The 12,665-nt window shown below is 40.4% G+C and overlaps 2 protein-coding genes and 2 non-coding genes across 5 annotated transcripts; all 4 read left to right on the forward strand.

Moving 5' to 3' along the window:
• Positions 1–3,726: 3,726 nt before the first annotated feature.
• Positions 3,727–12,648, forward strand: LOC126586962 (tubulin alpha chain-like). 2 transcript variants are annotated; one of them, XR_007610940.1, is made up of 4 exons: positions 3,727–3,964; positions 4,676–5,281; positions 5,383–6,111; positions 12,545–12,648. XR_007610940.1 is itself a non-coding variant. In XM_050251919.1 (3 exons), the coding sequence occupies exons 1-3, from the start codon at positions 3,872–3,874 to the stop codon at positions 6,034–6,036; spliced, it is 1,353 nt and encodes a 450-aa protein (XP_050107876.1). In that variant the 5' UTR covers positions 3,727–3,871; the 3' UTR covers positions 6,037–6,208. The 2 variants fall into 2 exon arrangements, 1 of the variants encoding a protein (XP_050107876.1); XM_050251919.1 differs by lacking the exon at positions 12,545–12,648 and having other exon boundaries at positions 5,383–6,208.
• Positions 4,464–4,571, forward strand: LOC126588116 (small nucleolar RNA snoR99). Its single transcript, XR_007611339.1, has one exon. It is a non-coding gene; the product is annotated as a small nucleolar RNA snoR99 (small nucleolar RNA).
• LOC126586961 (tubulin alpha chain-like) lies at positions 9,836–12,648 on the forward strand. The gene is made up of 3 exons (XM_050251918.1): positions 9,836–10,059; positions 11,082–11,687; positions 11,787–12,648. The coding sequence occupies exons 1-3, from the start codon at positions 9,967–9,969 to the stop codon at positions 12,438–12,440; spliced, it is 1,353 nt and encodes a 450-aa protein (XP_050107875.1). The 5' UTR covers positions 9,836–9,966; the 3' UTR covers positions 12,441–12,648.
• On the forward strand, positions 10,753–10,862 carry LOC126588117 (small nucleolar RNA snoR99). The gene has a single exon (XR_007611340.1). It is a non-coding gene; the product is annotated as a small nucleolar RNA snoR99 (small nucleolar RNA).
• Positions 12,649–12,665: the final 17 nt, after the last annotated feature.

Genomic DNA, 12,665 nt, shown 5'->3' on the forward strand with positions numbered 1-12,665 from the left:
GGCACGATCGTATTGGATAAAAATCTTATCGAAATCGATCTCTAATAATTATCTTTTCAGATAATGTCACGTGACGCAATTTTGAACGAGTTAAAATCTGATCGAAATCTTTAGACAAGATTCTCAAAAGATAACGACACGTGGCACGATGACATTGGATAAAAATCTTATCGAAATTCAACGAGAACGATTTAAAAAATCTTATCCGAAATTACAAGTAATTTTATTTTGTATTATTTAAACAAACAAAAAAAACTAATATTTTATTGTCTATTGCCAGGGAGAGGGCTCCAAGGGTGGAGATGCAAATGACAATTACTGTTTATTAAGGGCAGTTACTGTTCATTAAAGGCAGTTACTGTTCAATAAGGTGGATTCAATAATGGATTCAATAGTGGATTGCCAAGGAGGATGACTCAATGGGAGGAGTTGCTATAACAGAGCCTACACCACGCCAGCCGAGAGACACTCCTACCTTTCCCTGACCATCGCGGCCACCCTTATAACTCCTACAAATGCCCAGCACCGCAGCCACCTATTCATGATGGAAAAATATGTAATTGTTTGTTCTCGTTCAAGGTGATGGCCTGGATTTTTTTCTTTCTTCCTTCCCTTCTTTCTTTCTATACTTTATCTTATTTGTTTATTTATTTATTTACCAACTTATTTATTTAGTTAAAAAAAAATTTATATAAAATTAAGTCTACGTTTATGTTGCTTTGAAAATTAAAATTTATTAACTAGCCCATAAATGAATTTCTTTAGGACCTGGGCGGTTTAGAAATTAAACTAGTTTTAATACCGATTTCATTATTTATATTCTGATTTCTGACAGTTTAGTAGATAGCTTATATAAGAATCTGATTCTGATTCCTCCTCAATTCAATTCTCTCTATTTTAATTAACAACCATCAGATTACAATATTCTTATTCCTCACGTCCTTTCGAACCCAGCCATGGGTTTTGTTTTGAGAAACACTAAAGAAAAATCAAGGAACAATGAGCTTCAAAACGGGCCGAGAGTTTCTCATCAATATCATACATATTCCAGCCATCTTTTAGACTTTAAACATGTATAAATCGATTCCTCATGTGTGTGGATGAAATTTCATATTTGGTTGAAAAATAAAGAAGATATGATGATTTGAAAATTCTCCAGAAAACCAGTTAGGTATACTCCTCAAATATTTCGTTAGTTTTAACGAAATTCTATCCACAAAAGGAATATTCCAACGAGCCCAAGCCACGTGTATGGTGGCGCACAGCGACAAGTTGCCAGGCGACGGCGGTGCGAGGTGGCGGCCTGATGCCGAAAAATCTAAAATGTTGTCCTTGGCTAATTTCGATACCTTGATTCCATTTTTGGCATCCGTTTAGCGAAATTCCGTCGTTTAACATAGTTTCATTGTGGAACACCATCTAAGTTTGCGATTGGTAAAAATCAACCGTCGGATCGATATGAAATTTTAGTATGTAGTTTTAAAAGCTTATGAGACCTTTTTTTTTGTCTCCCTACGCATTCCTTTTTATTTTTTACTATGAACAAAAATAAATATAAACACAAGCACGTAGAAGTAGAAAAATTTACGGAAATCGTTTTCCAATGATATATGCCACTATAATTACAATCCCAAGGGTAAAGGTAATCCATAGTTGTCAGTGACACAAACTTGTATTGCGGTGGTTGGATTTGGGGTCCCGGGATTGCTTTAGTTTTGCGCATAAAATTGGGCGAGTTTTATGGGCAAGGCAAGGCCATCTGTGCTGCCGCACAAGGGCCACGTCAATTTTCCAAGTTCATATATTTCTTATTCCCGTGTAATACTTTTTTTCTTCATATATTCTCTTACTTTTTGTGACCCACAAGCTTCAATTAGTAACCAAATACGTATGAGTCGAACTGTAAATCAGGCAGTTTTATTTAGATGAAAACATAAAAACTCAATTTTAGTTTAAAATGATTGGTATAAGCAAAGTTGAGTTGAGCCGATCAAAGTTTTGCCCCAATATTTTCTTACATAAGCAATTATTGGAAGATGGAAAATCCGATACAAGAAAATAGAAAATAATGGAGTTCTCATAGTTCAATTCTTTCGTGAATTCAAATAAAAACAATAAATCTAGAAAAGAGAAAAGAATGTAGGGGATTTTTACCTTTGAAAATTCACGGACCATAGGAGTCGTTGATCTGGTCCAATTTCCACAATAAACTCTCTTCAGGGGCAAAATTTAATTTAAAAAAACTAAAAAAATAGGGTAAATTACATAGTAGCCCCTCAGGTTTGAGATCTATTACAACTCCATACAATATCTTTAAAACATTTCACTTTCATACCTCATGTACTATTTTATTTCAATATAATACATCTGTTACATTTTCCATCCATTGATCTGTTAAGTGCTGACGTGGCTTCCAAATGTGTGCCACATGACAAAAATAATATATATTTTTTTAAAACCTAAATTTTCTCATTTAAAAAAAAAAAAAAAAACTTAAACCCATCCCATCTCCCCGCAACCCCCCAAAAACCCAGATCCCTTTTCCCCACCCCACAACCTAAATCCGTTCCGTTTTCCCCCACTCCCACCCACACCCCCACCCACCTAACTAACAGAGACCTTACCCCGCCTTCCAAACCCACCTCAGCCAGAACCCGCCACCCTCATTCGGCCCCCCTTCCCGCTCACGCCCGACGCACCTCACCCTCCCCTCGCCCCCTCCTCCTGCGCCCACCACCCCCTCACCCAGAACTCGACCCCTACCCCCTTTATCCCTTCACCCACCATTTTCTCCTCTTTGCATCTCGAACCTTGCTCATCAGTCGACTCTAACAACGAGGTATGTATTTAATTTTGTCCTTTCAAATTTTGAAATTTTTCGGTGGTTGGTTGGTGGTGGTCTGAAAATGGAATTAGGTTTGCTAAGGGTGGGTGGGGTTGCAGATGAGAGAAGGGAGAAAGGGGGTGGGGGTGAAGAGGAGAAGGGGATCGGGGAACGTGGCGGTGGGGTGGGGGTTTGCTGGGTTTTTTTTATGAGAGGAGAGGTGAAGAGAATGGAGGAGAGGGATGTGGGTTGGGGCGGGGGGAAGGGTGAGGTTTCTGGGTTTGTTTGCGGGAGGTGGGTTTCAGTTTTTTTTTTTTAAGATTCAGGTGGTTTTTTTAATTAAAAAATTATTTTTTTGCCACGTTGGCAGCCACATCAGCACTAATGGATTAATGGATAGAAAATGTAACGGATGTATTATTTTGAAATAAATTAGTACGTGAGGTATGAAAGTGAAATGTTTTAAAGATGTTGTATGAGGTTGTAATAGACCTCAAACTTGAGGGGCTATTATGTAATTTACCTAAAAAAAAAGTCACTTAGTATTACAGTTTAGTGATATTCTTCTTATAAAGTGAGAGGTTTTAGGTTCGATTCTTACAAAACACGAATTTGAACCGCATTATTGCTAGTCTATTATGAAGTTTAGCCAACTCTTCCATCCTCTTACGGTAAATAATATCATTTGTTCAAAAAAAAAAAAATCTAAACAATAAGATAGAAAAGCCAACCGCGGTTAAAAGAGGGTGGTTAAGCCAGACTAGCACCACATCAAAGACAGCCAACCACTCAATCATGGCCGTCCGTTCCCTCCCCAATCGTAAGCAACCCTTACCCCACCTCTGGTTAAATTTCTTATCTCCCCGTCTCCTCCTTGGCATTTCCACGTATAAATACCTCCCCCAAATCCCCCCATCAGATCTCATCAGAAAACAGAGGGGGTTTCAGAGGGCGTCTTAATAAACGCTTTCGACTCTTCTTCTTGTTTGTGAGAGCCTCTCTTTCTTTGATTTCTTCGGTTTCGTTTCGCGGTTTCGATCGGCAAAGATGAGGGAGTGCATTTCGATCCACATCGGTCAGGCTGGGATCCAGGTCGGCAATGCCTGCTGGGAGCTTTACTGTCTTGAGCATGGCATTCAGGTATCCTCTTTCTCTCTCTCTCTCTCTCTCTCTCTACATTTATCTATCGATTTTTTTCGTATGCACGTTTGCATTTTCGATTTGTGATTTGTTCGGTATCGGATAGATATGTGACTATTGCGCACTGATTCTTTGTGATTTTATCTGCATTTGACTCAGTTATCGATCAGATTCGTGTTTTCTGACCATCGTATACACCCAGAAATGTTAATTTTGATTTGTATGCGAAAATCAATGTTATTGGTGTTGTCAAATCATTTGATTTTCCTTGGATCTATGATTCAGTGCTGTTTTTATTGACCGAAAAATTGCATATTCTGAAAATTCGGAGTTTGAGTTGTAATTATTTTTTAATTCAACCGATTTTTTTATTTTCAATACTTTATTGAAATGTGATGGTGAAATCGTCAATGGATTGATTGCCATTTATTGTTTTGAAATATTGTCTCATTTGGTTTTGTAATTGGGACTTTACGTCTGCCCGTTAGCAGTGGTTTGAGTGCTATTGGGATGAACAAGTCCCTCAAATTAATCTACGTCCATCCTATTCACTTTGTCAGCTTTTTTACTTCTTGTGTCTTGCTGATCATTTTTGGATGGAATAGGTTAATTCTTTTAACAGCGCTTTGTTTTGAAAATTTGTTACGAGTCGATGTGAATGCTTTGAATTTGTTATTCAGCTGTTTGTTAATTTTCTGTGTTCTTTTACAGCCTGATGGCCAAATGCCTAGTGACAAGACCATCGGTGGAGGTGATGATGCCTTCAACACCTTCTTCAGTGAAACTGGAGCTGGCAAGCATGTGCCTCGCGCTATTTTTGTTGATCTTGAGCCCACTGTTATTGATGAAGTGAGGACTGGAACTTACCGCCAGCTCTTCCACCCTGAGCAACTTATTAGTGGCAAGGAAGATGCTGCCAACAACTTTGCCCGTGGTCATTACACCATTGGCAAGGAGATTGTTGATCTCTGCTTGGACCGCATCCGTAAACTTGCTGACAACTGCACTGGGCTTCAAGGGTTCCTTGTTTTCAATGCTGTTGGTGGAGGAACCGGCTCTGGTCTTGGGTCCCTTCTTTTGGAGCGTCTCTCTGTTGACTATGGAAAGAAGTCAAAGCTTGGTTTCACTGTGTATCCATCTCCACAGGTTTCTACATCTGTGGTTGAGCCCTACAACAGTGTCCTCTCAACCCACTCCCTCCTGGAACACACCGATGTTGCTGTTCTCCTTGACAACGAGGCTATCTATGATATCTGCAGGCGCTCTCTTGACATTGAGCGACCCACCTACACCAACCTCAACCGCCTTGTGTCTCAGGTACACAACTATCTGGTTTAAAAGTTCGAAGACAGAATTTAGATCACTTTGATTTGTACAAAGTGGATTGTTACTAAATTTCGTTTCTGTTTTGTTTTCAGGTCATTTCCTCTTTGACTGCTTCTCTGAGGTTTGATGGTGCCCTTAATGTGGACGTGACTGAATTCCAGACCAACTTGGTCCCATACCCCAGAATCCACTTTATGCTTTCCTCATATGCACCAGTCATCTCTGCGGAGAAGGCGTACCATGAACAACTCTCTGTGGCTGAAATCACCAACAGTGCCTTCGAGCCCTCATCCATGATGGCAAAGTGTGACCCCCGCCACGGCAAATATATGGCCTGCTGTCTGATGTACCGTGGTGACGTTGTACCCAAGGATGTGAATGCCGCTGTTGCCACCATCAAGACCAAGCGCACCATTCAGTTTGTGGACTGGTGTCCTACTGGATTCAAGTGCGGCATCAACTACCAGCCACCTACTGTTGTCCCAGGAGGCGACCTTGCCAAGGTGCAGAGGGCTGTGTGCATGATCTCTAACTCGACCAGTGTTGCTGAGGTGTTCTCTAGAATTGACCACAAGTTTGATCTCATGTATGCCAAGCGTGCCTTTGTGCACTGGTATGTGGGTGAGGGTATGGAGGAAGGAGAGTTCTCTGAAGCCCGTGAGGATCTTGCTGCCCTTGAGAAGGATTATGAAGAAGTTGGTGCCGAGTCTGCTGAAGGTGAGGATGATGGAGAAGACGAGTACTAAACGTCTTGAATTGAAGTTTCTATGGTTTGTCATTTTTCTAGTCTTGTGTATCGTTTGTTGGTTTGCCCAGAAGACCTTGTGTTTTAATGGCTTCAGCTCTGTTGAAAACTACGTTTTGTTTTTGCCTACTTGATTTGCAATGCGAGTTGCCAATGTTAATTTCTTACAATAATTTCCCCCTTGTATTGTGTCGTTTAAGATTTAACCTTTGGTTCTGTTGTCGGATCTTAGTCAAGTAAACTCTGCTGGAAATTTTTTGGTTCCACAAGGGTTCTTTTTATTCGACATCGGAGAAAGAAAGGACCCAAATGTTGTGAACTGGGACTAAATTTGAACTAGCTTTGCCGATTGAGGACCTTTGGACCAACTATACTGTCCAACTACTTGAACAAGCGACTCGAAGATGACACGAGAGGCCAAAAGGTTCAGTTGCTTATGTATCGTTTGGCAGCGTAGCTGAACTCGAAGGTGAACAAATGCAGGAGCTGGCTTGGGGCTTGAGGAGGAGCAAAAGTAGTTTCTTGTGGGTGGTAATCAATGAATATCGACCATGTTTACTGATTCAGTACAAAAATTTTGCAGGAACCCATTGCAGATTTTGAACTTTTGAATTTTCTTTTTTCTTTTTTTTTTTGTGTGAAAATTTTCTCTAATTTCGATTAAATCTGAATGAGTTGATATGCTCGCTCCATTGCAAATTTTCATAATTTCCGTCAAAGTCAACTGATATTGATATATTTCAATATATTGGCATATTGATATTTTAAGCAGTGGTTACAACCAAATGATGAATTATGCAACAAATTAATATGAGCTCGTTGATAGAGCTTGAACATACATGGCTTGTAAAAGGAGGGAAGGGAGTCATCGTCACCGTGACGATAAGAAGTTTAGGGTTATTTATTTATTTATTAAAATGATATATTTACAAACCACCTAATAAACCAACCGTAATAAATTTAATATCAAAGTTGGCATCTAAAAAAGTTGAATTTAAAAACTCTCCGTCTACAAGTGGAGGGTCATTATTTTATTTTATTTTTTATTTTTTTAAAAACGGGGAGTACAAGTGTACAACCCAAAACAACGGGGAGTACAAGTGTACAACCCAAGGAGAAAACTACAAAACAACAGCAAAACGAGTTGGAGGGACTCCAGCGGCATCATTTATGAGAGCTGGTCTAATCCAAACGGGAGACCCATCAAATAAAGAACACAAATATCTACATTAAACTTCACTTAGCCAACTGATCAGCCACGATATTATTTTCTGTATAAATGTGTCTCAACTCACACCTCCTTAATTGTGTCATCATTAATCTGTAGCTATGCATAAATGTGTCCCAAAGGAAGGAAATTATCAATTCGCTTCAACAACATAACAATAGCCTAGGAATCCATCTCGAAGATCAGTAGCACCCTTATCAAAAGCAAGTTGTAAACCAAATTATAAACTCTATAATCCAGCATCACAAACCTGCCATTGTCCCAAATTTACAGCAAAGCCTCTTAACCGATCGCCATTATGATCTTTTAGTACGCCACCAGCCCCAATTCGACTAGAATTGGCCCCAAGTTGTAAACCAAATAATTTCTTGCACCAGTAGTACCATCAGGCTGACACATGACATTTTGAACCGTATCCTCTGGCAACACGTCTCTGAGCTTATCAAGATCCCCACCAACCATTACTTAAAAAGAGAATATAATTGAATTATCGGTAAAAAGAGATGAGAGACCTCAGGTCCAGATTGAGAAGCCTTAACAGGTTTCTACCTTCCTCTATTCACAGTTGTATAAATTATATGAGAGAGTTCCTCTATACATAGAACAAACAAAGGATCCCTTGCCGAATACCATTTTGAGGAATAAAACCATCTCTTAATTCACCATTAAAACAAATTTGGTACCTACTAGTGGATACACATTCAATCATAAGTTGAACCAAACTCGAAGGAAAACCAACCACATTCAGCACATACTCAATAAACTCGCAATTTAGTATGTCATACACCTTAGACATATTGATTTTCTAGGCTAAAAATCCTTTTCGGCCTTTCGACATTCTAAACTTGTGAAGAATTTCTTGAGCAATGAGAATATTGTTAGAAATTTGTCTAGCAGGAACAAAACTAGCCTGATTAGGACTAATCAGATGAGGTAAGAGAGGTCTAATTCTAGCAACAATGATTTTAGAGATCACTTTATAAAGAGTGCAATAAAGAATGATAGGCCTAAAATTCAACATCTTTTGAGGATTGTCAATTTTAGGGACCAATGTTATCAGAAACTGTTTAGCCCCGCAGGCAATCTCCTTTCGTTTGGTATGCAGACGGGATAGGACAGAACAAAATGGGACCATGGGACCGGACAGGACGAAACGGAACGGATAGGGAGCAAAGATGCCCTCGGATGGAAACAAGGAGGAAGAAGAAGGAGACGGAGAGGTTATAATTTTGTGTTCCATGGATGTGGAACGAGTCGTTCCAGGAGGGTGAGGCGGAACGAAAATTCACCCAAAATTTGTCCCGTGAAACAGCGCGTTCCACCTGTTTTAGGCGCAGCAAACGTGAGATGGAACGCCTCGTCCCACTCCATTCCGTCCCGTCCCACGTACCAAACAATACCTAAGCGAACAACATTTCATACAATTTCAAAAATACCATTAGCACATATATTCCACTGACCTTGATAAAAGCAAGCATGAAAACCGTCAATATTTAGAGCTTTAAGGCCTCCAATATTAAAGAGGCTTTTGAGAGCTTCAAGGTCAGCATCATGCATATCAGGAAAAACATTAGGAAGAGAATCCATTTGCTTAAGACTTATGGCCATGCGAAAAAAAAAGTTTGAAACTACTCCACAGCCAACCTTTTCATATCAGAAGACTTTGATATCCAAGCACCTTGGTTGTTAATAGAAATGATATGAGAAGTGATTTATTCACCCCACGGTCTCCCATCTGCCAGCGAATCTGCTTCATTTCTCCAGCGATACGTCGACGTTGTGTTGCTCTCCACCTTCTGCTCCCCTACGCCAACCTATACGACCCCAGTCTGAGTCATCTTCGCTTCCACCACCTTCGTAGAATTGATTTGCACCTCTTCTCCTTCTTTGTGGATCTCCATTCCCCACTCCACATTCGTGGTTAGAGATGTTACCTTCAGTTTTTAATCGGAACTTATATTTTTATTTATTTATTCTTAAATTTTACATTGAGCTTCTCATATTTCTTAAATAACTAGAGTTTTTAATAATTTAAAATAAAATATTAAACATTACATTAACCAAATTGACCAAATTGGCTAATTGTTAAAAATGCATAGACCAAATCGGCCAAATCGAAAATAAGAGAATTAAATTGACCCAACATGTAAAACTCAAAAGATCATCTTGGCATTTAAGCCTTTAAATATCCAAAAAATAAGATAGAAAAGCCAACCGCGTTAGAAGAGAACCAGGATTCTCTCCTGAACATTTCCTTAGGGATCCTAGGGATCCCGCAATCATATCCGTTCATTTTATATCGTACAGTCAGTTTTCGTTAGGTATTATTCATATTTAAATTTTAAAATTTAAATTTTAAATAATTTTTGACCGTACGATATACGATAAACGGACATGATTGCGGGATCCCTAGGATCCTAGGGAATGCTCAGGAGGAGGTGGTTAAGCCAGACCAGCACCACATAAAAGACAGCCCACCACTAAATCCTGGCCGTCCGTTCCCTCCCCAACCACCCCTGGTTAAATTTTGCATCTCCTCCCTCGCATTTCCGCCTATAAATACCTCCCCGAAATCCCCCCATCAGATCTCATCAGAAACAGAGGGTTTCACAGAGGGCGTCTTAATAAACGCTTTCGGCTCTTCTTCTTGTTTGTTACAGCCTCTCGCTCTTCGGTTTCGTAACGCGGTTTCGGTCGACAAAGATGAGGGAGTGCATTTCGATCCACATCGGCCAGGCTGGTATCCAGGTCGGCAATGCCTGCTGGGAGCTTTACTGCCTTGAGCATGGCATCCAGGTATCCTCGCTCTCTACATTTATCTATCAATTTCGTTCGTATGCACATTGGCATTTCAGATCTGTGATTTGTTCGGTTTCTGATAGATCTGTGACTATTACGCTGCGATTCTTCTTGATTTGTATTGGATCTGTGTTTTTATCTGCATTTGACTCAGTTACCAATCAGATCTTTGTTTTATGAGAATCGATGCACCTAGAAATGTGGATTTTGATTTGTATGCGAAATTAGTGTTGTCAAATCATATGATTTTCCTTGGATCTATGATTCAGTGCTGTTGTTTTTGACAGACAAATGGCATATTCTGAAAAATTCGGAGTTTGGGTTTAATTGAACCGATTTTGTTCCTCAGATTGTATATTTTTATGTTATTTCCCATATTTTGTGCTCTTATTGTAATGTGATGGTGAAATCGTATCCAAAGAGCAAGCATATTCTCGGTGGCCGCCTAAGAGCTTTTGCCCGTCGCCGGGTTTGACAGCTTATGCTGCTTTTATCCTTACTTGGATGTCTGAGATTTAAAATCTTTGTTATGTTTCTTCGTTTTCTTCACCATTTAAATTTTTTTTTAATTGAAAAACAGTTTTTAATTGAAAAACAGACTGGATTGATTACCATTTATGATTTTGAAATATTGTCTCATCTGGCTTTGTAATTTGGGACTTTACGTCTGCCCCGTTAGCAGTGGTTTGAGTGCTATTGGGATGAACAGGTTCCTCAAATTAATCTACCCCCATCCTTTTCACTTTGTCAGCTTTTTTCTTCTTCTTGTGTCTTGCTGATCATTTTTGGATGGGATAGGTTAATTCTTTTCACAATGCTTTGCTTTGGTGGTTCTTGTTTTGAAAATTTGTTACGAGTTCATGTGGATGCTTTGAATTTGTTATTGAGCTGTTTGTTAATTTATAATTGACAGTAACTCATTAGCATTTAAAGATAGTAACTCCATGGAATTTGGAATTTTATTGTGTTTTTTTACTTGATTTGTGGATTAGTTGCTAATTTTCTGTGTTCTTGTACAGCCTGATGGCCAAATGCCTAGTGACAAGACCGTCGGTGGAGGTGATGATGCCTTCAACACCTTCTTTAGTGAAACTGGAGCTGGAAAGCATGTGCCTCGCGCTGTGTTTGTTGATCTTGAGCCCACTGTCATTGATGAAGTGAGGACCGGAACTTACCGCCAGCTCTTCCACCCTGAGCAACTCATTAGTGGCAAGGAAGATGCTGCCAACAACTTTGCCCGTGGTCACTACACCATCGGCAAGGAGATTGTTGATCTCTGCTTGGACCGCATCCGTAAACTTGCTGACAACTGCACTGGGCTTCAAGGGTTCCTTGTTTTCAATGCTGTTGGTGGAGGAACTGGCTCTGGTCTTGGGTCCCTTCTTTTGGAGCGTCTCTCTGTTGACTATGGAAAGAAGTCAAAGCTTGGGTTCACCGTGTATCCATCTCCACAGGTTTCTACATCTGTGGTTGAGCCCTACAACAGTGTCCTCTCAACCCACTCCCTCCTGGAACACACTGATGTTGCAGTGCTCCTTGACAACGAGGCTATCTATGATATCTGCAGGCGCTCTCTTGACATTGAGCGACCCACCTACACCAACCTCAACCGCCTTGTGTCTCAGGTACACAACTATCTGGTTTAAAATTTTGAAGACAACTTAGATCACATTGATTTGTACGGAGTGGATTGTTACTAAATTATGTTTCTGATTTGTTTTCAGGTAATTTCCTCTTTGACTGCTTCTCTGAGGTTCGATGGTGCACTTAATGTGGACGTGACTGAATTCCAGACCAACTTGGTCCCATACCCCAGAATCCACTTTATGCTTTCCTCATATGCACCGGTCATCTCTGCAGAGAAGGCGTATCATGAACAACTCTCTGTGGCTGAAATCACCAACAGTGCCTTCGAGCCCTCATCCATGATGGCAAAGTGTGATCCCCGCCACGGCAAATACATGGCCTGCTGTCTGATGTATCGTGGTGACGTTGTACCCAAGGATGTGAATGCTGCTGTTGCCACCATCAAGACCAAGCGTACCATTCAGTTTGTGGACTGGTGCCCTACTGGATTCAAGTGCGGTATCAACTACCAGCCACCTACTGTTGTCCCAGGAGGCGACCTTGCGAAGGTGCAGAGGGCCGTGTGCATGATCTCCAACTCGACCAGTGTTGCTGAGGTGTTCTCCAGAATTGACCACAAGTTTGATCTCATGTATGCCAAGCGTGCCTTTGTGCACTGGTATGTGGGTGAGGGTATGGAGGAAGGAGAGTTCTCTGAAGCCCGTGAGGATCTTGCTGCCCTTGAGAAGGATTATGAAGAAGTTGGTGCTGAGGCTGATGAAGGCGAGGACGATGGTGAAGACGAGTACTAAACGTTTCAAACTGAAGTTTCTATCGTTTGTTAGTGTTCTAGTCTGAGTGTTGCCGTTTTTTATTGTAGTCCGAGTGTTACCGTTTGTTGGGTTGCCCATTAGACCTTGTGTTGTAATGGCTTCAGCTCTGTTGAAAACTATGTTTTGTGCATGCCTACTTAATCTGCACTGTGAGTTGGATTAGTATATGATATTTTGCTACGGCCAATGTTAATTTCGTACAAT

Source organism: Malus sylvestris, chromosome 10 (assembly GCF_916048215.2).
Source record: "Malus sylvestris chromosome 10, drMalSylv7.2, whole genome shotgun sequence".
NCBI classification, from domain to species: domain Eukaryota; kingdom Viridiplantae; phylum Streptophyta; class Magnoliopsida; order Rosales; family Rosaceae; genus Malus; species Malus sylvestris.